Here is a 23,967-nt window from a genome sequence, read left to right as displayed (position 1 = left end):
AACTCAGGATACATCAAAGACTTAAATGTAAGACTTCAAACCATAAAAATTCTAGAAGAAAACCCAGGAAATACTCTTCTGAACATTGGCCTAGGCAAAGAAATTATGACTAAGTCCTCAAAAGCAAATGCAACAAAACAAAAATTGATAACGGAGACCTAACTAAACTAAAGAGCTTCTGCACATCAAAAGAAACTATCAACAGAATAAACAGACAACCTACAGAATAGGAGAAAACATTTTTAACCTAAACATTTGATAAAGGAATAATATCCAGAATCTATAAGAAACTTAAGCAAATCAACAAGAAAAAAACAAACAACCCTATTAAAAAGTGGGCACAGACATCTGACAGACACCTCTCAAAAGAAGACACACAAGCAGTCAACAAATACATGAAAAAATGCTGAACATCACTAATCATCACAGAAATGCAAGTCAAAACCACAGTGAGATAACATCTCATGTCAATCAGAATGGTTATTCTTAAAAAGTAAAAAGATAACAGATACTGGTGAGATTGCAGAAAAAAATGGAATACACTGTGGATGGGATCATAAATTAGTTCAACCTCTGTGAAAAGCAGTTTGGAGATTTCTTAAAGAACTAAAATAGAACAACCATTTGACCCAGCAATCCATTACTGGGTATATATCTAAAAGAAAATAAATCATTCAACCAAAAAGACACCTACACTCACATGTTTATTGCAGCACTATTCACAATAGCAAACGTGGAATCAACCAAGGTGCCCATTAATGGTGAATTGGATTTAAAAACTGTGGTCTGTATACATGACAGAATACTATGCAGCCATAAAAAAGAATGAAATCATGTTCTTTGCAGCAATACGGATGCAGCTGGAGGCCATTTTCCTAAGTGAATTAACACAGAAACAAAAAACCAAATACCATATGCTCTTGCTTATTAAGTGGGAGTAGAACATCGGGTACACATGGACATAAAGATTGAAATAATGGACACTGGTGACTCCAAAAGGGAGGAGGAAGGAAAGGGAAAACTACTTATTGGATACTACGTTCACTATTTGGGTGATGGGTTCAAACAAAGCCTACATCTCAACACATTGTATCAGCCTAATAAACTTGTACATGTACCTCCTGAATCTAAAATCTAAAAGCAAATAAATAAATAGGCCAGCTCTGTAGAGGGGAACCCATGTTAAACAGCAGAGAACTGATGGCTTCAGTCACAAGAGGACAGAGGAGCAGGAGATAAAAAGGCAGAACAGTATTGGGTCAGCTTCAAGATGCTTAACTGTAACTCTGCCCGATCCTCCCATGTTTGCTCATATAGGCTACAGAAAAAAAAAACAAAAACAAACAAAAACAACAACAACAACAAAAAAAACAGACAGACAAAGGACTACTTACCTTAGCTATAAAACTCGCACCTCCAGGCCAGTACCAGAGGATGGAGTGCATTTCCCACAGTAACCACCGCATTTCCCTATGACTCGGGTACCATCCTGCAAGGAGATGCATCATCTTAGGCTACCTTCTTGGTTAATGTTTTCAGGGCCTGCACTGGCTTTTTGGGAAAACGTTCCTATACACACAGTGAGCAGGCCTTCTGAACTGATGTGAAGCCCAACATACTCACCATGGTCTAAAGCAGGGGCTGGCAAACTTCAGCCTGTGAGCCAAATCCAGCCCACCACCTGTTTCTATACAGCTTGCAAGCTAAGGATGATTTTTACATTTTTAAATAATTGAGAAAAAGTAAACCCAAACTAATATTTCTTGACACATAAAATCATATGAAATTCAAATTTCAGTGTCTATTAATAAAGTTTTATTGGAACACAGCCACATTCATTAATTTACCTGATGTCTATAGTTGCTTTCATGATGCAAAAACAGAATTGAGTCTCAGCTTCATACTGCTTCTTGGTGCACAACAAATCACAGTGACGTTGTTTTAACTTGAGAGTGTTTTGAGTGATGTGTGTATTGCTAGATCATTACACTTCATGTGCTTATTACCAGAGTATACCGTTATGACAAATAAGAAAAGAAGAGGAAGTAGACTTTGAATGTTGCCCTTTTAAAGGTACAATGGCATGTGGATTATTTTGTTATCAAATTTAGATGACAAAGCATTGTGATTATTATGAAATGACACTATAGCTGTGCTAAAAGAATACAATATATACCATCACCAAACTAAATACTCATCACAATATTCCCAATTCACAGAAAAACAATGGTCAAAAATTTAGAAAATTTAAAATGGAATATCTCAGCATAGCATAATCCCTCCACAAAAAATTTAAAAAAAATGAAAATGAACAAGTTTCCAAGTTGCTCATTTGTTAGCCAAGCAAGGAAACAATTTACCAATGGTGAGTTCATTAAATCCTGTTTAACTGCAACATCTGAAGAAATGTGTCCAGAGAAAATAAACTTAACTACCCTTTTGGCAAGGACTATTGCTTGAAAAGCTAATAACAGTGGGAACCACATCAACAGTCAATTAAAAAAACAAAGCAGATTATTTTGAGTGGTTTTCACTGGCTCTTGATGGGTCCACACATATTACTGATGTTATTCAGGTGTTATCATTTCTTTGAGGAGAAAATGCCAAGCTGAAGTGACTAAAGAATTAGACTCTGTGAAGAGTCTAGTGGAACTACTGGAAGTTTGTGGAATAGCGGAATAGTTTGTGGAACAAGTACAGGTGAGAATATTTCAAAAAGGTTGGGAAAGAACTGCAAAACAACTGAAGTGGAATCTGCTAAGATGTGTTGACAACTGATGGTAGTAAAAATGTGTGTGGAGCATAAAAAGCTTTATTTGGACAAATGTATAAAGCTTATGAAATGTTAGGTGTTTAAAGCCTATGGTTATTCACTGTACTATTCATTAGCTGGTACTTCGTGGAAAATATTTGACCTATCAAGTGCTATAGAACTAGTAGTGTCAATAGTGAACTTTATTTTCTATCACGGGCTTACCCATCATCCATTTTGTAATTTTTTGTCATAACTGAAAGCTCAACACCTTGACTTGTCCTACTACACAGCAATTTGATGGTTTAGCAGTGGGGTAAAGTTTTATTTTGATTTTTGAGCTCAGGGTCAAGATTAAAATTTTTTGAACTAGAACTGTTCTCAATCACTGTAATTCAACACTTAATGGCTCTGAATATTAGCTTTTGCTTCAGAGTTGATCATGTTTCTTAATGGATTGTACCTAAAATTACAAGGCGAAACTGTTCTTATAGGCAAAACTTATACTGTGATAAAGTAATTTCATTGATAACACTGTTTCGATCACAGACTGTTTTATACACTTTCCATGCTGTCAAAAGTTAAAACAGGAAATGACTTCTCTATTACACACAAATTTAAAGTGAATATATTTTTTGAGCTTAAATTGCAGTTCCAGCACTGTTTTTCAGACTTTGATATAAATGCAAAGGAAATCTTTATATGTCAAAATCCATTTAACTAGCAATTGAGGAGCTTCTATCTCATGTTTAATTGCAAGTGATTAATATGCAATGTAGTGACATGCTAAAAGGCAAACATCAAGAGAAAACTCTAATAGAATTCTATACATGCCTGCCAAGTCATGAATATGTTTAATTAACATTATATGGTTATGGACAGATATCAGTGTTTGGCAATATCAATGCATGCAGAAAGGCATTTAGAAAGATTGAAATATATAATATCTCATTTCATGTCTGCATTAACAGATAAACATTTACAATCTCTTTTGATAACAGAGAACACTAATTGAGCAAAATATTTTCCTCTCCCAATATCCCATTCATCTCCTCAGGTGATCTGTATGAGAAAAAACTATACTCAGTTATTAAGATTGTATTTTGAATTTAATCAATAAAAACATTTTGTGCAAATTTGTTTTCTCTTTTGACATACAAATATACATATAATATCATTGATTTCACCTCTTGGCCCTTCAAGACTAAAATCTTTACTATCTGGCACTTTGTAGACAAAGTATGCCAACTCCTAAAGACCTGCACTCCTTAGAGTCTGTCTTTGCCTCTGCAGATTCATCCGGTACCATTCTCTACTCAACACATGCATTTCTTTTAGTTATTTTTCTGATATATCCCATACATTACCAGGCCTTTGCATGTGCCATCTCTCTAATTGGAGCTTTCCTCTCTCTCCCTCTCTGTACATACTGTACCACCTCAACTTTGGCCTGGTAAATTCTTCAGAACTCAGTTCAAAGCTCATTTCCTTTGAGAAACCTTCCTGACCTGGTTATCTGCTGCAAAGCACCCTGTAATTGGGTAATTCTTTCTTTAACATCTGTCTTCCTACTGGAATGTCAGCTCCATTATGACAAGACCAATATCTTGTTAAAACCTGGGAGTATCCAGAACCTACCACAGTGTGTGGCTCATAATGATATGAAATATACAGTTGTTAAATGAATGAATGAATGAAAGGCTGAAGCTGAATTCTTCTTTTGGAACTGCAGTTAAGAATGCCCTGCTACTCAGGTCCCCTTAAGCTTTACCATGCTATGAAAAAGTCCTTGTTTAATTGTGGCCTCATATTCCATTTTGTATAACTACCATGTCACATAATTCCACCCCTCCACCCTCTGCGCCTGCACAATATTTCATATTTTCCACTTCTGGAAATAACACTATGATGAATGTATTTGTGCCTACATTTTAGGATTTTTTAGGGTTACATTCTGAGAACTAGGTCAAAAGTCATGAAGATGTGCTTCACACAGCCGAACTAAGAAAGCCTCTTGAAAACAATGGATAATTTCACTTGAAAAAAAGAAAGATGAATATAAAAATATAATTAGAAGAAATAAGTTATAGTACTTTATTTTTATTTTTTTGAGACGGAGTCTTACTCTTGTCACTCAGGCTGGAGTGCAATGGCACGATATCGGCTCTTTGCAACCTCTGCCTCCGGGGTTCAAGTGATTCTCCTGACTCAGCCTCCTGAGTAGCTGGGATCACAGGTGTGTGCCACCACATCTGGCTAATTTTTGTATTTTTAGTAGAGACTGGGTTTTACCATGTTGGCCAGGCTGGTCTCAAACTCCTGACCTCAACTGATCTGCCTGTCTCAGCCTCCCAAAGTGTGAGATTACAGATGTAAGCCACCATGCCCAGCCAAGTTATAGCATTTGATAGTACAGTAGAAAAATTATATTTAACAATATAATATTTATATAAAATTCATGTATAAAATTATACATATTTTATATATTTGAGTATAAAATAAAATATATAACATAATGTATTATGATCTTATATGTGATATATACTATATATTACAATAAAACAATACAATATAGTATAATATATATTAATATAAATATATTTACTATAGATAGTTAACAATAATTAATTATATATTTCAAAATAGTTAGAAGAATTGTAATGTTCCTACCTCAAGGAAAAGATAAATGTTTGAGGTGTTGGGTATCCCAATTACCCTGATTTGATCATTACATGTTGTATATACGAATCAAAATATTACTTGTATAACCAAAAATATGTATGACTACGATATACCAATAAAAATACAAAAGGAAGACAAAAGAAAAACAGTGCCAGTTTAATAATAAAATAGGACAAAATAATTTCTTTTAATTTTTAAAAATTTGCATGCATTTGATGATGAATGGAACTGAGTTGGGAGAGTTATTTCTATCTTCCCATCTGGTCTTGGTTTTTGGGGCCTGTGGTAGTTCTGGAGCTGGCCCATGCCACCAGCGACTGGATTTGAGGCCAGACTAACTGGTCTTCTGTGAGGAACTTTCTCACCAGGCTTAAGTATAGGGCCATGGGCCTTCATGATACAGGCAGGCAAAGAATGCCTTCTGTATCATCAAAACTTATGCTTTACTCAAACTCTTCTGACCCAGCAGAGGAGCGGACCTGAATCAGACTGCCTGGAGCTTGTACCGCATCTTGAACAACCTCTTTATGCCTCAGTTCCTGGTACATCTGTAAAATAGGGATAATAATAGTGCCCCCCCACAGGTTTGCTGTAAATGAGAGAATGCACGTAATGTGCTTAGCATAGTACTTGGCCTAATATATGTGCTCAATAAATATGAGCTGCTATTACCATAAAGGCATTTTTAATGTGTAAATATCCATCATAGCCTGTTTTCAGGGAAATGAGTAAAAGTCTGGGTAATTATAAAATTAAAAAAATAAAGCCAATACTGGTTTACACCATTACTGCTGTCTCCTTAACTGGGATTCCGTTATTTAATTGAGATAAAGGCTGAGCTAAAACTTATTGATCCTGAAGAATAAAAACAGTCACACTGAGCAAGTAAATACCAAAAACCCAATTGTCAAGCAGACAGTGTCTATTTCAGTAAAGAAATATATTAGAAGCACCCACTCACATTCCTTAAAACACTAATTTTTATTTCTTCATTAAAGCAGGTCTTCTAAAAATCTCTTTTCGATGACTATTTTGTTAGCCTGGTTTGAGCTATTACATATAATTAAGTGAATGAATCTCTGTTCCATTAAGAATAGTTTGTATTTCACACTTTTCACTAATTCTTCTATTTTTTTCAATCTATATGAGGAGGGCAGATTGGCTTCTTTGATTTGGGAAGACCAGCATGTCTTTGACTGGAATATGCTTATTTAAAGACTTATTTAAAGTCGTCAGAGGGTGCTGGGGGTAGTAGCAAGCTGAGTTGGGGGTGGAGGTGGGGATTTTGCTAAGAAAATCCATACAGATAGTAATGAACAGAGATTATAATAATCATAGGGGCTAAAATCTGCCTGTTAGGGTCAAGATTACGTGCAATGAAATTTACTCTTGCATGTCCCTGAAATTGCCCATAAAACACAGCATATAGGCTTTTTTTTTTCTGAATATAGCCCTGGACACTTACCTATATATGAACATATGTGTAAACGTCTAATTTCTATAGGACTATACAGAATAAAAATCAGACTACCTAAAATGTACACGTACAGCATTTTACTCTACTGGTCTGTGGTATGATTTTTACACTTGGTGGATAGTTGGACTTTCATAAGTTGACAGCAAGTTCGGAGGTAGCCCAGGTCAATACATGAGAGTGGACAGCACTGAGCATGTGTGTGTGTATACACGTGTGTTTATTTCAGGTGCCTGAACTCCACTGTTTGCAAGTGAACTGAAGGATAGGAACTGAATCCATCTCCTGTATGGTAATATAACTTTCGTTATTTTTTAATTTCAAAGCAATTCTTTGATTTACAGCCCTTGCTCTAGCACAGGAATGTCTGTTAGAATATATCTCTTAGAACAGTGGCGCGAGTTCTTTCCCGACCCTGCAAATTCCCTTGGCACACAAGGAAGACAAAAAGCCCTGTAAGCGCCTCTCACACCCAGCCAAGACGTGATCATCCTCTCATGCTACCTGTCGCCGAAGGCCTGTTCCAGAATCTTCTACCTGAAGGAGACCAAAATGGGCAGCTCTGAGAAAGGGCATGGGGAGCTGTGGTGGAATTCTGGGTGGGACTGACAGGCACTTTCACATTCTGGCACATTGGAGAGTTGAGGGTATACTGCATCGCTGACAGAGGAGCTTAAAATTCTGACATTTTCTTTCAGCCCTCGTCTCTGGGCCATGGTCTCCTTTCTGTCTGTCTGTCCCTCATGCAGAGATCTAAGCAGAGTGAGGAGAAACTTACTAGACCTCTAGCTGAGCTGGTGCAGCTAAAGCATTTGCCCAGAAGTCCACCCCCAACCAAGGGGTGTTTCACACGACTTATTCCTGGGGTCAGGTGGCAGCCATGTGGACAGGCTCAGCCTGGGCTTACACTGCATTTGCATGTCCTTCCCACCAGCTGTCTCAAGCCAGCTCCCTTCCTTAGTCACCTGGGCCAACTTCTGAAACAATGTGGCCTTGGCCAACTTCTGAAACAATGTGGCAAGCCTCAGGGCTACGAAAACGTTACAACATTAATATCTAATACTTGTGCACCTGCTATTTGCCCAGTAGGATACTAACAGCTTTACATTTTTATTTCATTTATGCTTCACAAGAAGTCAAGGAGAAAGGGGCCACTACAGTCCCTATTTTATAGATGAACAAACCGAGTCCCCCCTCTCCCCACCCCCGTTTTCCCGGAAGTTAAATAACTTGCCCAAGATGGCAGAGACTCCAGCAGTCAGATTTCAGAGTCCACACGCTTGACCTCTGGGCTCTGCAGCCACTGATGGTTTTCATTGTGGCACTGAGGGCTGAGCTGCTACAGGCTAGAGGGGCTGATCCCACCACCAGCTCAACTTAACATCCCAAGAATTTGACCTTATTCTCACCTTGTTGTTCCAATCTCCCAGTGACGGCACAGCTGGGAGGAAGATGCAGATTTAATGTATGTAAGCTGCCCAATAAATAGTAGCTATTTTAACTATAATTAGGGTAAACCAGAGAAAGAGTGCTCTCCATTGTTCACAACAGTGAACTTGATATTGAGACTGATTTTGACCAGTTTTGCCCTTGGAAGTGAGACAGCGTTGCTGTTCTCCAAGTGGTTCCAGATATCTAGTTTTACCCTGAAGGGCTATAGCTCTCCTTTAGTTTTGCTTGGGGAAAACATTTTATTGCCAAGGAGGATTTGGAAAATTGAGGTTTTCTTTTCCACCTAACCCCCCACCCTGCAGCTCCCGGCAGAAAAGCAAAAGAAAGTGAGGAATGATAATTTGAGAGCTGAAACAGGGCTATTTGGAAAAGACAGTGTTATAATTGGCCAGGGTGTGAGCATCCCAGAGAAGACTGGGCCACAGGCCCTGGGGGGCCAGATCGTGGTAGGTATCGAGTGGGAATAGGATATTGCACAATTCCTGAAGTGTGTTTCATGGGACCCTGGTTATTTGGGGGAAATTAAAAGCTGTAACCTTGAAAAGAAGGTTTTGTGAAAGAAGGTTTTGTGGTTGGCTTCATTTAGGTTAGTAGTTCTCAAAATGTGACTCCAGATCAGGGACATCAGCATCATCTGGGAAATGGTTACAGATGTCAATTTCTGGCCTCTCCTCAGACTGACCATGTGGTGGGTTTTGTTTTGTTTTGAGATGGGGTCTCACTCTGTTGCCCAGGCTAGAGTGCAGTGGTGCAATGATGGCTCATTGCAGCCTTGACCACCCAGGCTCCTCCTCACCTCTGCCTCCTGAGTAGCTAAGACTACAGGTGCACACCACCACACCCAGCTATTTTTTTTTTTTTTTTTTTTTGTAGAGATTGGGTCTCCCTGTGTTGCCCAAGCTGGTCTTGAATTCCTGAGATCAAGCAATCCTCCTGCCTCAGCCTTCCAAAGTGCTGGGATTATGGGCACAAGCCACCATGTCTGGTCACCTGCTTGTGTTTTAACAAGCCCTGCAGGTGATGGTGATGCACTCGTGAGTTTGAGAACCACTGCTTTAGTGGAATGCTGGCTAAAGTTACACAGGTTTATTTCCTGTATAATTTGGTCCCACCTCACATGCTAATGCTTACTGTGACTCTTCAGGAAGGAAATGCTATATACCAGCATTTTCTCCCAAATGTGTTGGGCGGTGGAAGCATATTTTCAGGAAGCATCGCTAGGAGATGCTTCTCTGGACCACACAGGGGAAGTCAGGCAGCATTTCTCCTGACAGCTGGGGGCTAGAGAGGGCTCAGTCCCAGCTCCCAGATACTCATAAGGAGTACTCAATGGGCCCTGGAGATTAATTTTGAGCTCAGACTCTCTGAGCTGCCAAAGAACACCAAGAATAAGAAAGAAAAAAAAAATGCTGACAGGCAATGGTTATACCCAGTTACCTCCAGCCCAGGCATCTCCCAAAAGCCTTGGGGAACAGCCCATGTAGTGATCATTCTTTCCATAAGGTGGTGCTCCTGGCTTTAATTATTTTTAGTTTCTGGCCGAAACGGTAACAAATACAATTTATGTTACAGTTTATCTACATGGGTTTCCTACAATCACATTTTTATTTATTTATTTACTTATTTTTTTAACAGAGTCTCACTCTATCACCCAGGCTGCAGTGCAGTGGCACTAGACAGGCAAATTTTTTGGTTCTGGGTCACTGAAACATACAGTGTATTTCAAAACATCATGTTGTACACAATAAAAATATACAATTTTTATTTGTCAATAGATAAGAAACATAATATATAGATTTTGGAGGGAAGAAATGGGGGAAGAACATAATTTCAGGGCACATTCTAAAGCTCATGCTCTCTCTCTCTCAGCTATCTTTACTCCTTTCAGAGCAAGGAAAAATATTTAATGACTAATTTACAAGTAATCAATATGGCTATTTAATTGGATTTGAGGTCACTGATTGGCTTAGATGGAGAAGAGAGAGAGTGAGATAGCTTTTTTCACAGACACAAACTTAATCATGACAGCTAGAAAAAGAGATCAGGAAACAGATTTTCCTGGAATGTCACAATTGGACATTTCTCCTCTTAGGTAAGGGAGGCAGGTTGAGCTGCTTTTTTATATTCTTATTTTGATTAGGCAGAAGTGTTTGCAATAGAGTTTTCAGATTTAGAAAATAGAAATACAGGATGCTTGGTTAAATTTGAATTTCAGATAAACAACATATACATGTTTAGTATAACTATGTCCCATGTAATGATAACAGTATACTTACTGTAAACAATGTTTATTGTGTACTTAAAAAAAAAAAAAAGAGATGGTGTCTCACTTTGCAGCCCAGCCTGGAGTGAAGTGGCGCAATCATGGCTCACTGCCCCCTCAACATTCTGGGCTCAAGGGATCCTCCCACTTCAACCTCCAAGTAGCTGGGACTGCAGGCATGCACCACCATGTCCAGCTGATTTTTAAAGGTTTTGCAAAACCAGGGTCTCACTACCTTGCCCAGGCTGGTCTCGAACTCTTAGAATCAAGTGATCCTCAATGTGTGTTTGAAATTCTAATTTAACTGGGTGTCCTGTATTTTATCTGGCAGTTCTGCCTTGTAATAATACCCTACTTTCCCAGATCTCTTGTCTTCCCCTACCCACATTTCTGAGGCAACCCCAGGCAGGGCTCCCGGCTGAGGTGGGACTGGAGAAATGGGCCATGCTTGGGTAAACTTAAACATATTTTTGCATGAGCCAGGTTTCTGCCCCACACTCTCAGGACTTCAGAGGGAAGGCTGTAAGTGGCAGCGGTTTCTGACCTGGCTGTACATTTGAATCATTTGGGCAGCTTTACATTCTACTCCTGCCAGGGCTCCCCACCCTCAGAGATTCTGATTCAGTTCATCTGTGTGGGAAGGACCTGGGCAGGTGCATTTTAAATTTCCTCAGGTGATTGCACTATACACCCAAGGTGAGAAACAGTACACAGTTGACATGCTCCTCGATTTACAATGGGGTTATGTCTCAATAAACACATCTCAAGTCGAAAATACCATTAAGTCAAAAATGCCTTTAATATCTCTAACCTTCTGAACATTACAGCCTAGCCTACCTTAAATGTGCTCAGAACACTTTCATTAGCCTATAGTGGGGCAAAATCATCTAACACAAAGTCTATTTTATAATAAAGTGTTGAATATTTTGTGTAATTGATTGAACACTGTACTGAGTGAAAAACAGAACGGTTGTATGGGTACCCGAAGTAGGGTTTCTACTGAGTGTGATTTGCTTTTGAACCATGGTGAAGCTGAAAAATCAAGTGGAACTGTCGTAAGTCGGGGACCACCTGCACAGTACAGTGTTTCTCAAGCTGTACGTGCCCATCACCACCTAAGACCTTGTTCAGCTGCAGACTCTGACTCACTAGGGTCTGGGCCGCAGAACCTGCATTTCCAACACACCCCCAGGTGACACTGATGCACTGCGTACACCACACCTTGACCAGCCAGATTTTAGAGTGTGAAAAACTTATTATTGTAGACCCTGTGTGTGTATCTCTAGTTCTCCAGATATATCACTTAATAAGTTTTCTGTCTTCTAGCTCCATCTGTATTTCAATTATTCTAAATAAAAGAAGAGGTCATTTCCCCTTGGTTCACAGAACGAACTGCAAGCTGGCTAACTGAAAGATGTCTGAGCCACACCCTTGACAGAGGCTTCTTCCTGCTTTTACCTTCCTGGTTAGGTGGTTTTTCTAATTACTTGGGTGGTTCTATGTTCACCTCTCGAGGAAGAATTCACGAGAAGTGAACAGGGCTCTCAGACTTTAATCACATGTAAACACTGCACCCAAGGTTTATTTCCTAAATGGTCTTCCTGATACTGCAAAATGGCTTAAGTGGGAAAGCACATTCGTTTGTTCCCTCAGCACCACTACCACAGTTATAAAGACAAGAATGAGAGAAAGAAATCAAAATTCATCTCTCAACCCTTCTGTAGAACCTTACCGGTGACTTCTTGATGTCAGAGACAGCATAATTCCCTTGTGATATCCATCTGGCAGATTCAGTTAAAGAAAGGCCAGTTCCATAAAGGTTGATGCTAAAACGACCCTGGAATACATGACCAACAAGAGATTTTCAGTCCACGTTATGTCCCCAACAAAAGCAAAGGCAAAGGTGATACAATAAAAGGTATTTTGGAAAAGGGAAGGATGTTGATTAATTGTGATAGCTACTAATTATTGATGGTATTTAGTTTTGTTTGCCCAGGACCAGCCATTCTTCATGCATCATCTTAATCATCCTCGAAAGAGCTCTATGAAGGAGGTTTTCTTTACAGATGGGGAAACTGAGGCGTAACGGAGGTGATTAACTTCTTCAGGATAAGGTAAGAGTCCAACTCACATCCTCCTGACTTCAAAGTCCTTGCTCCATTCGGCCTCCCTAACACAGCAGTCCTGATGTTGCTCACAATTATCAGATTCCTTCAGGAACAAAATGTCACAGTGTAATTTTTCTAACAAGATCTTGGTGCCAAGCTTCCTGGGCTTCCAGCTCCCCGGGGCGATTAGCACACCGCGTACTAAGCACAGCAGGGCGGGACTTCAAAGAGGCGCTTTCCCCAGGACGGTCAGCAGAGGGCAGGGTTGGCCTGCTCAAGACCACCTGGGCCTGGAGGATGCCGCTTCCAGGCTCCCTCCGGTAAGGGACATCTCCCAAACCCCACCGAGGGTGCCTTTCAGAACATGGCCTCTGGTGCCTCTATATTGATTTCTAAAGAGACGGTGCAGCAGAAAGACTCTCTCACTGCTTTCTCCAATTGTCTCTCTCACTCTCTCTTTCAAAAACGACTCGCAAAGGCATCTGAAATACTTTCTTCTTGAGTCTTCCTACTCCACAATGAGCAGTTTCAGAGCTAAAAATATTCCACGTGAACACTCCTGATTGTTTTCTCTCTGAACCTGACAAGCCAGCCCTTTGTCAAAACAATCTCTTATAAACAAGAAGAGAGGCAAGGAGGAGCTCACAGCTGATCAGACCCACGTGTAAATAAAGTTCTTTCACCTGTGATTAGATCCTGGCCAGATCTTTTCTCACCTCTTGGAACCTCAGTTTATTCATCTGTAAAATGGAAGGTACTAAAACTCTCTTCCCTCTGAGCACCGTACAGAGGACTAAATAAAATCAGCTAAGGCTGGCACTTAGATATGCAAAAAGATGGCATCTGTCTTACATTTTCTAGTTGCTTTGTAAGTGTTCGTCTGACCTCTTCAATATGAACAGGAAGCTTATTGAGAGCAGGGCCTTACTATTGCTTTGTTTATTGAATCAGCTATGGTTTGTAACATATGACTAGCCACTTAAATATTATATCCTAGCTCCTCAATTAAGATTTCCAGGACTAGGTGTAGCTTAGAGGTCTCTCAATGCCAGTTCCATAAATATTGACTAACAAAAGTTTATAAACATTTCTGGAGTGCTAGATTCCACAAGATAGAGGTGACCAGAGGACTTAGTTTGGACTAAATCAGTGGTTCTCAACAGGGGACGATTTTGACCCCAGGGGAAATTTGGCAGTGTCTGGAAACATATTTATTTGTCACAACTGTGGGGGGCAGGCAGTGGTGCTGCTACTGGCATCTGGTGGGTAGAGACCAAGGATGCTGCCGTGATACACAGGGCAGCCCACAACGGAAAACTCTCCAGCCTGAAATGTCAACAGTGCTGAGGCTGACTGAAAACCTGGTACAAAGGGTAGATTTACCCTAGAATCTTGCTCCCTTCTTTACTTGCAGTGTGACCTCAGGCAAGGAGCCCATCTGTAAAATAGATAAGTAAGACTTAGCCTGTGAATAGGAGGTGATTAGCTAGAAGGCATAATGCATGTCACTCATTACCTGGCAGACAGTAGGTAATATTTAAAAAATATTTTTGGGCTGAGTGTGGTGGCTCATGACTGTAATTCTAGCACTTTGGGAGGCTGAGGCGCGTGGATCATATGAGGTTGGGAGTTCAAGATCAGCCTGGCCCAACATGGTGAAACCCCGTCTCTACTAAAAATGAGAGGTGACAACGTGCTAGCAGCCCTCGCTCGATCTCAGTGCCTCCTCGATCTCGGCGTCCACTCTGGCCGTGCTTGAGGAGCCCTTCAGCCCGCTGCTGCACTATGGGAGCCCCTCTCTGGGCTGGCCAAGGCTGGAGGCAGCTCCCTCTGCTTGCTGGGAGGTGTGAAGGGAGAGGCGCTGGCGGGAACCAGGGCTGCGCGCTGCGCTCGCCGGCCAGCGCGAGCTCAGGGTGGGCACGGGCTGGGCAGGCCCCGCACTCAGAGCGGCCGGCCGGCGCCGCTGGCAGTGGGTAGCGAGGTGCTTAGCACCCCAGCCAGCAGCTGCAAAGGGTGCGCCAGGTCCCCCAGCACTGCCAGCCAGCCCACGCTGCGTTCGAATTCTTGCCGGGCCTCAGCCGCCTCCCCTCGGGCAGGGCTCCGGACCTGCATCCTCCCCGCCCACTCCTCCTCCCCGGCAGTGGGCTCCCAGGCAGCCTGAGCCTCCCCAACTGGTGCCACCCCCTGCTCCATGGCATCGGGTTCCATCCAAAGTCCAAGGGCTGAGGAGTGGTGACTGGCAGGCAGCTCCGCCTATGGCCCCCGCAGTGGCAAACTGCTCCTTCCATGCTGTGGATGCTTTGTTCTGTTTTTCTTTTGTTCTTCACAGTAAATCTTGTTGCTGCTCACTGTTTGGATCTGTGCTGCCTTTAAGAGCTGTAACACTATGAAGGTCTGCAGCTTGACTCCTGAAGGCAGAGAGACCATGAACCTACCAGAAGGAAGAAACTCCGAACAGGTCCGAACATCAGAAGGAATAAACTCCGGACATGCCATCTTTAAGAGCTGTAACACTCACTGCAAGGGTCCACGGCTTCATTCTTGAAGTCAGCGAGACCAAGAACCCACCAATTCCGGACACAAAAATTAGCTGGGCATGGTGGTGCGTGCCTGTAATCCTAGCTACTAGGGAGACTGAGAGGTGGAGGTTGCAGTGAGCCAAGATTATGCCACTGCACTCCAGCCTGGGCAACAGAGTAGGACTCTGTGTCAAAATTTTTATGACAATATGCCACAGAGGTTCATGGTTCTTATGTGGTGGCATGGCTGCCGTGCTCAGCTGTTCCTAATTGTAGCTGCACTGAAGCCTCCTCAGACACTGGGTTTTGTATGTTGCATTATTCCATTGGCCATTTTCTTTTAGCTTATTTGAGACAGGGTCTCACTGTCACCCAGGCGGGAGTGCGGTGGTGTGATTTTGGCTCACTGCAACCTCTGCCTCCCGGGTTCAAGTGATTCTCATCCGTCAGCCTTCCCAGTAGCTGGGACTGTAGGTGTGCACCACCATGCCCAGCTAATTTTTTCTTTGGTAAAGATGGAGTTTCACCATGTTGGCCAGGCTGGTCTTGACCTCAAGTGATCCACCTCCTTCAGCCTCCCAAAATGCTGGGATTACAGGCCTGAGCCACTAGGCCCGCCACCCCCTTCCCCCAGATTTTCTTATCTTAGTACCATTTCTGTCCCTAGGAGTGGTTCCACATAATTCAAAGTGCCCAGGCCATCCTAGTGCCAAGAATGCCCCTCTTTTCTCCCTCTATTCTGCTTTCCACTCAGACTGCCTGTCCCACCTGTACTGCAAGAGAAAGGAGACTTGATCTGCTTTGGCACTGAAGTTTTCGGGAGGTCCAGGTTGCTGACCCAGCTTCTTTCTGGACAATGCCCCCAGCCAAACTGGGCGTCCAGTATCTAAACATACTGGATATATACGTCTACTAGGTCTGTCTTCCCAGAGGGGTTGAGGAACCCAGATGCAACAGGAGATCGCCCTCCTCATTTTCCTTCTGCCCTTTCCAGTTTAGGGATCTGCATTTCAGCAAATGTCCTAGCTGATTGTTAGCACTCAGAAAGTTGAGTTCCATCAGGGAAGTAAAGACTTAATGTTCTTTGTGGCTCTGCTCTGGGACATCTTTGCCCTTAAGAGCCTAATCTTCAAGGTCTAAAGGGCACATGAGTTGTAAACACTACCTTCTGTTGCCTATTCTAAAGAAGAGTGATTAAGAGTTGTGCGTTTACTAGATGGTCTCTAAAGGTTTGCAAAAGATGTGCTTAGACCAAAGGATAAGCCTGTTTTCTGTTGTACAAGAGCAAACGTTGCAGAAATCTTGCCTGAAAACAGAATCAAAAAGACACATCTACTATCACGGATATGAATTCAGACATACTTAGGATCAAATCCAGACTGTACTGAGCAGCAGCTGTGTAGGTTTGGGCAAATCCTCCCAATTTCTACTCCTTACCCTCTTCCTCTTTAGAAAGGAGACATTTTCATAGAATACTCTGGTGATTTAAATGCTACATTGAGTAGACAATACTGAGGATAGTGACTAAAACATAGATGCATAATAAATGCTAGCTATTAATACCATCAATAATAACAGTGTCAAATCTACTGTCAGGATAAAAAAATTCTGGTTATGTTTCAAGATGAGGGCTGTCGGGGAACCCACTCTTATTAATAAATACATCCACAAAGCAATAGTGGTCAATGAGGTAAAAGAAACAAGTTCTCAAACATGACATCATTCTGCTTCAATTTCTGGGCAATCACTAGGTCAAAGGCTGAAGCATCCACTCTGAAGCAGCCTCCACAATCGCGCTTTCTACAAACCTTTTCCTGGAAAACTGATTGGAAAAACTCACATCTTGCATCAGTATAGCTGGTGCTAAATATACATGTCTAAGGAATTGAATTCTTAAAGTACCCAATATGGTTTGAAGAATGAGCTGGGAAAAAATAAATTAGAGCCTCTCACAAGCTTTGGGTTTCCCCATTTAGGAATTGCTTCATTGTCAGGATTTAGCAAATCAATCAGTTCATTTGTCTGTGAATTATTAAAATAAATGAATGCAAATTACTTTTCATTTACTTAAGCTTCCCAAAGGATGTGCATAGAGAAACAAGAAAATCCTGAGACATTTGAAGAAAGCAGGACAGGGTCAATATATTAGCCACTAAAATGCAACAGATACCAATGGGGTTTTTGAAGCCATCAATTGCCCTAAAAAAAACCGCACTTCAAAAGTTTTCGATTCCTGGGTAATGGAAGAAAGGCTTTTCACCATTATGTCCTTTGTTTATTTTCTTTCTCCCCTGAGAGCTTCCTCTCCCTTCTCTAAAATGTTTAGCAACACTCTTCTAAAGCATGAGGCTGAAAAAACACTTCGTTAAAAGAACGTTCAGATGTGTTTGTCTTTGGACGTTCTCTGTAGTTGGGGGTAAATCCATCCTGTGGAGACAGGGCTTGGGATTCTGAGTGCATCACGGAGTCCCAATCTTCAGACTTTTGAAGGTGCACAGGCAAAGTGAGAAACTCTTGACAGAGTTTAACAACAGATTTGTGCAGACCTCCTTTAAACCGAAGAGAAAACTGTGGCCAAGTTCTCCTCTCCAGAATCACTGAATTCATTGTTTGTCCCGCTTTCCAAGGGCAGAAGCTTCTTGCAAAGACCAATGCCTGCTTTGCAAAGTAAGCCCGAGCTGATTATGACAGCGTGTTTCAAAAGACAAGCTAAAACTTGCCACGCCTCTCTCAGGCAAGAAAGTGTAGAACCATAGAATGGGCAGAAAGATTGCTGCTGAGTGGCTCTGCTGAAGTCATCCAGCAGAAGATGATGAATTTGCACTTCTGGTCTGAACACTGCAAACTCTGTAGAACTGAAGTAGGGGTAACAGGTTGAGTCGAAGACATCCACAGAGCCCCAAGCCTTGGTCCCAGAGGACTTCTAGAATATATTATTATCTCATGGGTCTTTGTTAACCTGTCATCCTCTCTAATAGGCTTTAAATTTCTCGAGGGATGAATGTTTATGAGTCTCCAGCAAAAAGGATGGTTCCTGGCACAAAGTGAGCACTCAGGAAAGGTCAGCTGGTTTATTGCTAAGACTATTCTAGAGCCATTTCTGAGTACTCTTCAGGAACCAAAGGAAACCCAGATAAGTCTTGAAAATCCTGAGATCTCCAGGTCCAACCTTTATTTATTTAAAAAAAAAATGGTTTCATGCTTATTCTGAAAAATTTAGGAAATCCAGCAAAGTTAAACATAAAAAAAAACAAAAACTTACCAATGTTCCCAACTAATGTTTTGAAAAAGTCCTTCCAAACTTTTTCCCTGTTTATACATTAAAAGAAAATATAGATGGGATCATACTGCATGTACTGTTTTGCATCTTGTTTTTTCTGTCTAATCCATGTAAAGTGTTTTTTGATATCATGCAATATTCAGATTCATGAAGCCTGACAGTGGTGTGTTGGCACTCGCTTGAACTGACTTTTGAGAGTCAACTGTCTGCCTTCTTCCTAGCCCTCCATTTAGTGACATAATGTTGATGACTTGAAATCAATTATGGGGAGAATATTCATACCATGGCAATTGACAAATGTTACAAAGCAGGACCTTTTTTTTTTTTTTTGGAAGAGTCAGTCATTAAATATTTACTAGCACTCTGCTGACTGTATAATATTCATTTTATTAAACACAATAATTTGTTTAACCAAGCCCTTGCTACCCGACATCTAATTTGTTTCTAAGCTGACATGTTTTGTCGAATGCAGAAGTTAGGCATGTAGCTATGATCATTTCCTTAGGGCCCACTTTCAGGAGCTGAATTACGAGATTAGACTCCAGAGCATTTGTGAGGGTCTTGATACATGTGGCCAAACTACCCTCCAGAGCAACTGTTCTAATCACATTCCCAGGAACGGATGCAACTGAGGGTGTCCCTGGGAAAGTGGGAAGTAAATCCCTCGCAAGGGAGAAGGCACCAAGGACATACCTGTGGGCATTTAGCAGCGCTGTAGCAATCCCCGGCTGTGGCAAAAGGGACGGGATGTCCTTCGCTTGTCCTTGCAAACTGTAAGTCAGTGGCTGTGGGGTGGGGAACGGGTTAAAGGTAAGGGAAGTTAAGAGTGGGAGAAAGGCAAGGAAGTAATGGGACATTAATAAGGAGACAGAAGGGAAGAAGAAGAAGAAGAGGGAATGGGAGAGAAAAGCAATGTGAACTATTAGTGGGCAAATGGATCCAGATGCTCACTAGCTTTTTCCTCATTATATTTGTGGTTCTGGGAGCTTCATTCCCCAGGCTTCATCAGCCCTGAAGGTCTGTCTTCCCACAGTATGGAAGCCAAAAAGGGGGTTTCAAATGACTTTGGAATTGATTCCTACATAAATAAATATGTGAATCACCTCACTTAAATGTAGCGTAATTGGCTGGTTGAGAACCTCCTGTTGTCCTGCATCACGGGCTTCAGGCCAGGGGGAAATAAGCCAGAAAGAAAGCATTTCCAGCTACTTAGGAGTGATTCCCTGAGGTTTCCTCTGTCCTCCTGTGGCCTAGGCACTATTATTGCCAAAATGTGGAGCAATTAGAACCCCCATCTTGAAATTATTAATGGCAGTTTCTGAAGTTTGGGGCTAGCCTGTAATTTTTTATTTTTTAAAGAGTCAATAAATACAAGGCCAACCCAAAGTGCATGTTGTTAACCCCTATTGTAGCTCCTGAGACTAGCTCTGCACACGGAAAGGGAGGAGTTAACCTGAGAATCCTGCAAAAGCTATCTGCCAGAGAGACTGGAGGCCAGAGGCAGGTTCCATCTTTCCTCCTTGTCTTTCAGGAATGGCCTTAATCTTTCTACAGTTCACCACACTTTGGTGAGAGGGAAATCCCAGTGCTCCATTCTGAAAGGAAAGTGGCCCTTGCCTGCTTCAGCATGTAGAACCCTTGGGTCTTAGCTGGGGTCTCTTCCTAAGTGGAGAAACTGCAGACCCTCTGCCTTTAGCCCTCATTAGTCTAGCTGAAGGAAATTTAAAGTATCTTGGTCCAAATCACGTTTAATCTATCTCAAGAGAAAAGCAATGCAATATTATGGGGATAATGTTAATGAGGAAAAATTAATTATTCATTATTTCTGTTTTTCCTGTATGCAAGGGAACATGTTGAGGTATTTTAGCTGTCCTTAACCACTTCTATGATTAATGTCCCCAACAGAGATGCAGCGCTGGCGAGAGTATGAAATCAGCCCCCACACAGGCTAGTTTAGAAAAGGTAATTCTGTGTTCCACTTTTCTTCTGCAAATTGACAACTGAATAAAATTAGTTTTATGTCCGTGTAAGCATGTACACTGTGCTGGTGAAAGCTGGGGTGGGGGGTGGTGAATGTTGCCCATGAATTTCTTAGCTTTGGGGTTTTGTATCTGCTGTTTATTCTACCTTGAATACTTCTGCTACCACCTCTGCTCCCCCACACTGACCTCTGTGCCTGGCTAACCCTAACTTGACCTTAGGGTCTCCATTTCGATATCGTATTTTCTGGAATGCTGCCCTGACCTCCCACATTTCAATGGTGCTTCTTTCATGTGCTTTCATCTACTTCATTCATTCAATTCATTCATCACGAATTGGAGAGAGCACCTGCCTTGTGCGAGCCACTTTCCAGGCACTGGGGATACAGCAGTGAACAAAAAAGACAAAACTCTGCTGCTGGACTGTCCTTGCTGCACTGTAAGCTTCCAGTGTTCTTCCTCTCCATACCCTCAGCACCTCCCTGCTAGCCAATATGCAAGAAATGCTTGCTGTCTGAATAGAAAGAAGAACGCACACGTTCCCACAGGACACCCCACTAACTTACTTATTATCTTCATGCTGGTCAGGTCTATTCTGATTTTCTGAAAACTGGAAAACCCAGCTGCTGTGTAATCCTTCCGACATTGGCAGTCATCACGCCGGCTCCCGTTATAGGGACATTCCGTTGGGTTGTGTAACCTAAATTATACAGAGAATGTTCTGGTAAGGATGGGAAAGCATTTCTAGGGATCTCCAGGCCTCTGGGATCTTCTGAGCCTGGCTCTCCTACCTGTGTCCATAAACCTCAGAGAAATTCTCCGAGTCTCCATGTACCAGTGTCACGTACTCTTTGGGGTGGTCAGAGTGCATCCCTGCACAGAATATCTGAAAGACCATAAATAATCCAGGAAGAGAGGCTCAGAAATGAGGTAATGAGAGCAGTGATCACTTACTCTAAAAATATTCTTGAAATAATGACTGGTATCTGACATTCACCTTCAGAAGCTTTCCTCTAATCATCAGGAAATATTCACCATCTTCACTGGCACCTTTGAGTCTTTTTACCTCCTTGCAATTCTGTGGTAACTCACCTAGAAAACACAAATCACAAAAAATAGGGTGTGATGCTCCTAGATGTGAATTATCTGCCTATAGAATGAATGACATTGTTCACACTAAAACTTTGTAGCAAAGGGAATGATTTCTTTAAGAAAAATTTCATATTTCTAAAAAGAGCAGGCAATCAAATGAAAAATGATAATCCTGTTCTTCATGCTAAAGAAAGATAACTTCAGTTGGTCAACTTACAGTTATAGATATTGCGGCAGGTTTTTCGTTCTTCTGGCTTCAAATCAGTGTGGCATAAGTGGCTGGGTTGGTCCTCATTGGTTAGACATTGCACAGATCTCTGCATCACTCCAACACCACAAGACACTGAACACTGTAAGACAAACGAGAGTCAGCGGTGTGGCTATGGAATGTGGGAGGCATAGGCTTCCGGTGGTATGGAGCTCAGAGCCCTGATGTCATCCTGTACAGTGTGTCACTTCAGACTCTGTGCCACTGAATACAAAAAGCTGACATTTACTGAGCACTATGGGCCAGTCTCTGTGCTAAGCTTTATAGATTCATATTCATACATTTATAAAAACATATATAAAACACTTACACATATGTATAAAATTTGTGTAATTTTACACACACACACATAATTTTTTCATTTAAGCTTCACAGTTCCCCTATGAGATAGTATTACCATTATCTTATTTTTTACAGGTGGGATTGGGGCTCAAATATTAAGGAATTTGTTCAAGGTCATAGTGGAGCCAGGATTCATACCCTAACTGCTTCCAACTCGTCATACGCTTTTGCCTAATCACTTTTCAATTCTTTCTTTTTCTTTTTCTTTTTTTGTTTTTTGATACGGAGTTTTGCTCTTCTTGCCCAGGTCAGAGTGCAATGGCATGATCTCGGCTCACTGCAACCTCCACCTCCCAGGTTCAAGCGATTCTCCTGTCTCAGCGTCCCTGGTAGCTGGGACTACAAGCATGCACCATCTCGCCCAGCTACTTTTTGTATTTTATTAAAGCAGTGTGAAGAGGGAAATTTATAGCACTAAATGCCCAGGAGAGAAAGCAGGAAAGATCTAAAATTGACAACCTAACATCACAATTAAAAGAACTAGGGAAGCAAGAGCAAACACATTCAAAAGCTAGCAGAAGGCAAGAAATAACTAAGATCAGAGCAGAACTGAAGAAGAGAGAGACACAAAAAACCCTTCAAAAAATCAATGAATCCAGGAGGTGATATTTTGAAAAGATCAACAAAATTGATAGACTGCTAGCAAGACTAATAAAAAAAGAGAGAAGAATCAAATAGATGCAATAAAAAATGATATAGGGGATATCATCACTGATCCCAAAGAAATACAAACTACCATCAGAGAACACTGTAAACACCTCTACGCAAATAAACTAGAAAATCTAGGAGAAATGGATAAATTCCTGGACACATACACCCTCCCAAGACTAAACCAGGAAGAAGCTAAATCACTGAATACACCAATAACAGGCTCTGAAATTGAGACAACAATTAATAGCCTACCAAACAAAAAAAGTCCAGGACCTGATGGCTGAATTGTATCAGAGGTACAAAGAGGAGCTGGGACCATTCCTTCTGAAACTACTCCAATCAATAGAGAAAGAGGGAATCCACCCTAACTCATTTTATGAGGCCAGCATCATCCTGATACCAAAGCCTGGCAGACACACAACAAAAAAAGAGAATTTTAGACCAATATCCCTGATGAACATCGATGCGAAAATCCTCAATAAAATACTGGCAAACCAAATCCAGCAGCACATCAAAAAGCTTATCCACCCTGATCAAGTGGGCTTCATCCCTGGGATGCAAGGCTCGTTCAACATACACAAATCAATAAGCATAATCCATCATGTAAACAGAACCAAAGACAAAGACCACATGATTATCTCAATAGATGCAGAAAAGGCCTTCAACAAAATTCAACAGCCCTTCATGCTAAAAACTCTCAATAAACTAGGTATTGATGGGACATATCTCAAAATAATAAGAGCTATTTATGACAAACCCACAGCCAATATTATACTGTATGAGCAAAAACTGGAGGCATTCCCTTTGAAAACTGGCACAAGACTGGGATGCCCTCTCTCACCACTCCTATTCAACATAGTGTTGGAAGTTCTGGCCAGGGCAATCAGGCAGGAGAAAGAAATAAAGGGGTATTCAATTAGGAAAAGAGGAAGTCAAATTGTCCCTGTTTGCAGATGACATGATTGTATGTCTCACCCTAAAATCTCTTTAAGCTGATAAGCAACTTCAGTAAAGTCTCAGGATACAAAATCAATGTGCAAAAATCACAAGCATTCCTATACACCAATAACAAACAAACAGAGAGCCAAATCATGAGTGAACTCCC

At 41.4% G+C, this 23,967-nt stretch overlaps 1 protein-coding gene across 2 annotated transcripts in view; it reads right to left on the bottom strand.

Annotated features, from left to right (window-relative positions):
• Nucleotides 1-23,967, bottom strand: part of ADAMTS9 (ADAM metallopeptidase with thrombospondin type 1 motif, 9) — a 177,550-nt gene that overhangs the window by 5,149 nt on the left and 148,434 nt on the right. For both annotated transcript variants that reach the window (XM_011947181.1, XM_011947182.1), the window contains 7 exons: nt 21,819-21,951; nt 21,507-21,601; nt 21,301-21,395; nt 21,076-21,209; nt 19,224-19,315; nt 12,356-12,460; nt 1,395-1,489 (listed from right to left, as the gene is read on the bottom strand). In XM_011947181.1, the coding sequence (XP_011802571.1) occupies nt 1,400-1,489; nt 12,356-12,460; nt 19,224-19,315; nt 21,076-21,209; nt 21,301-21,395; nt 21,507-21,601; nt 21,819-21,951 (744 nt within the window). In that variant the 3' untranslated portion in view covers nt 1,395-1,399. The remainder of the gene's footprint in view (nt 1-1,394; nt 1,490-12,355; nt 12,461-19,223; nt 19,316-21,075; nt 21,210-21,300; nt 21,396-21,506; nt 21,602-21,818; nt 21,952-23,967) is intronic.

Source organism: Colobus angolensis, unplaced genomic scaffold (assembly GCF_000951035.1).
Source record: "Colobus angolensis palliatus isolate OR3802 unplaced genomic scaffold, Cang.pa_1.0 Scaffold26, whole genome shotgun sequence".
NCBI lineage: Eukaryota > Metazoa > Chordata > Mammalia > Primates > Cercopithecidae > Colobus > Colobus angolensis.
Note: the sequence above shows the minus strand (reverse complement) of the source record. Positions and strands in the feature narration are given on the sequence as shown.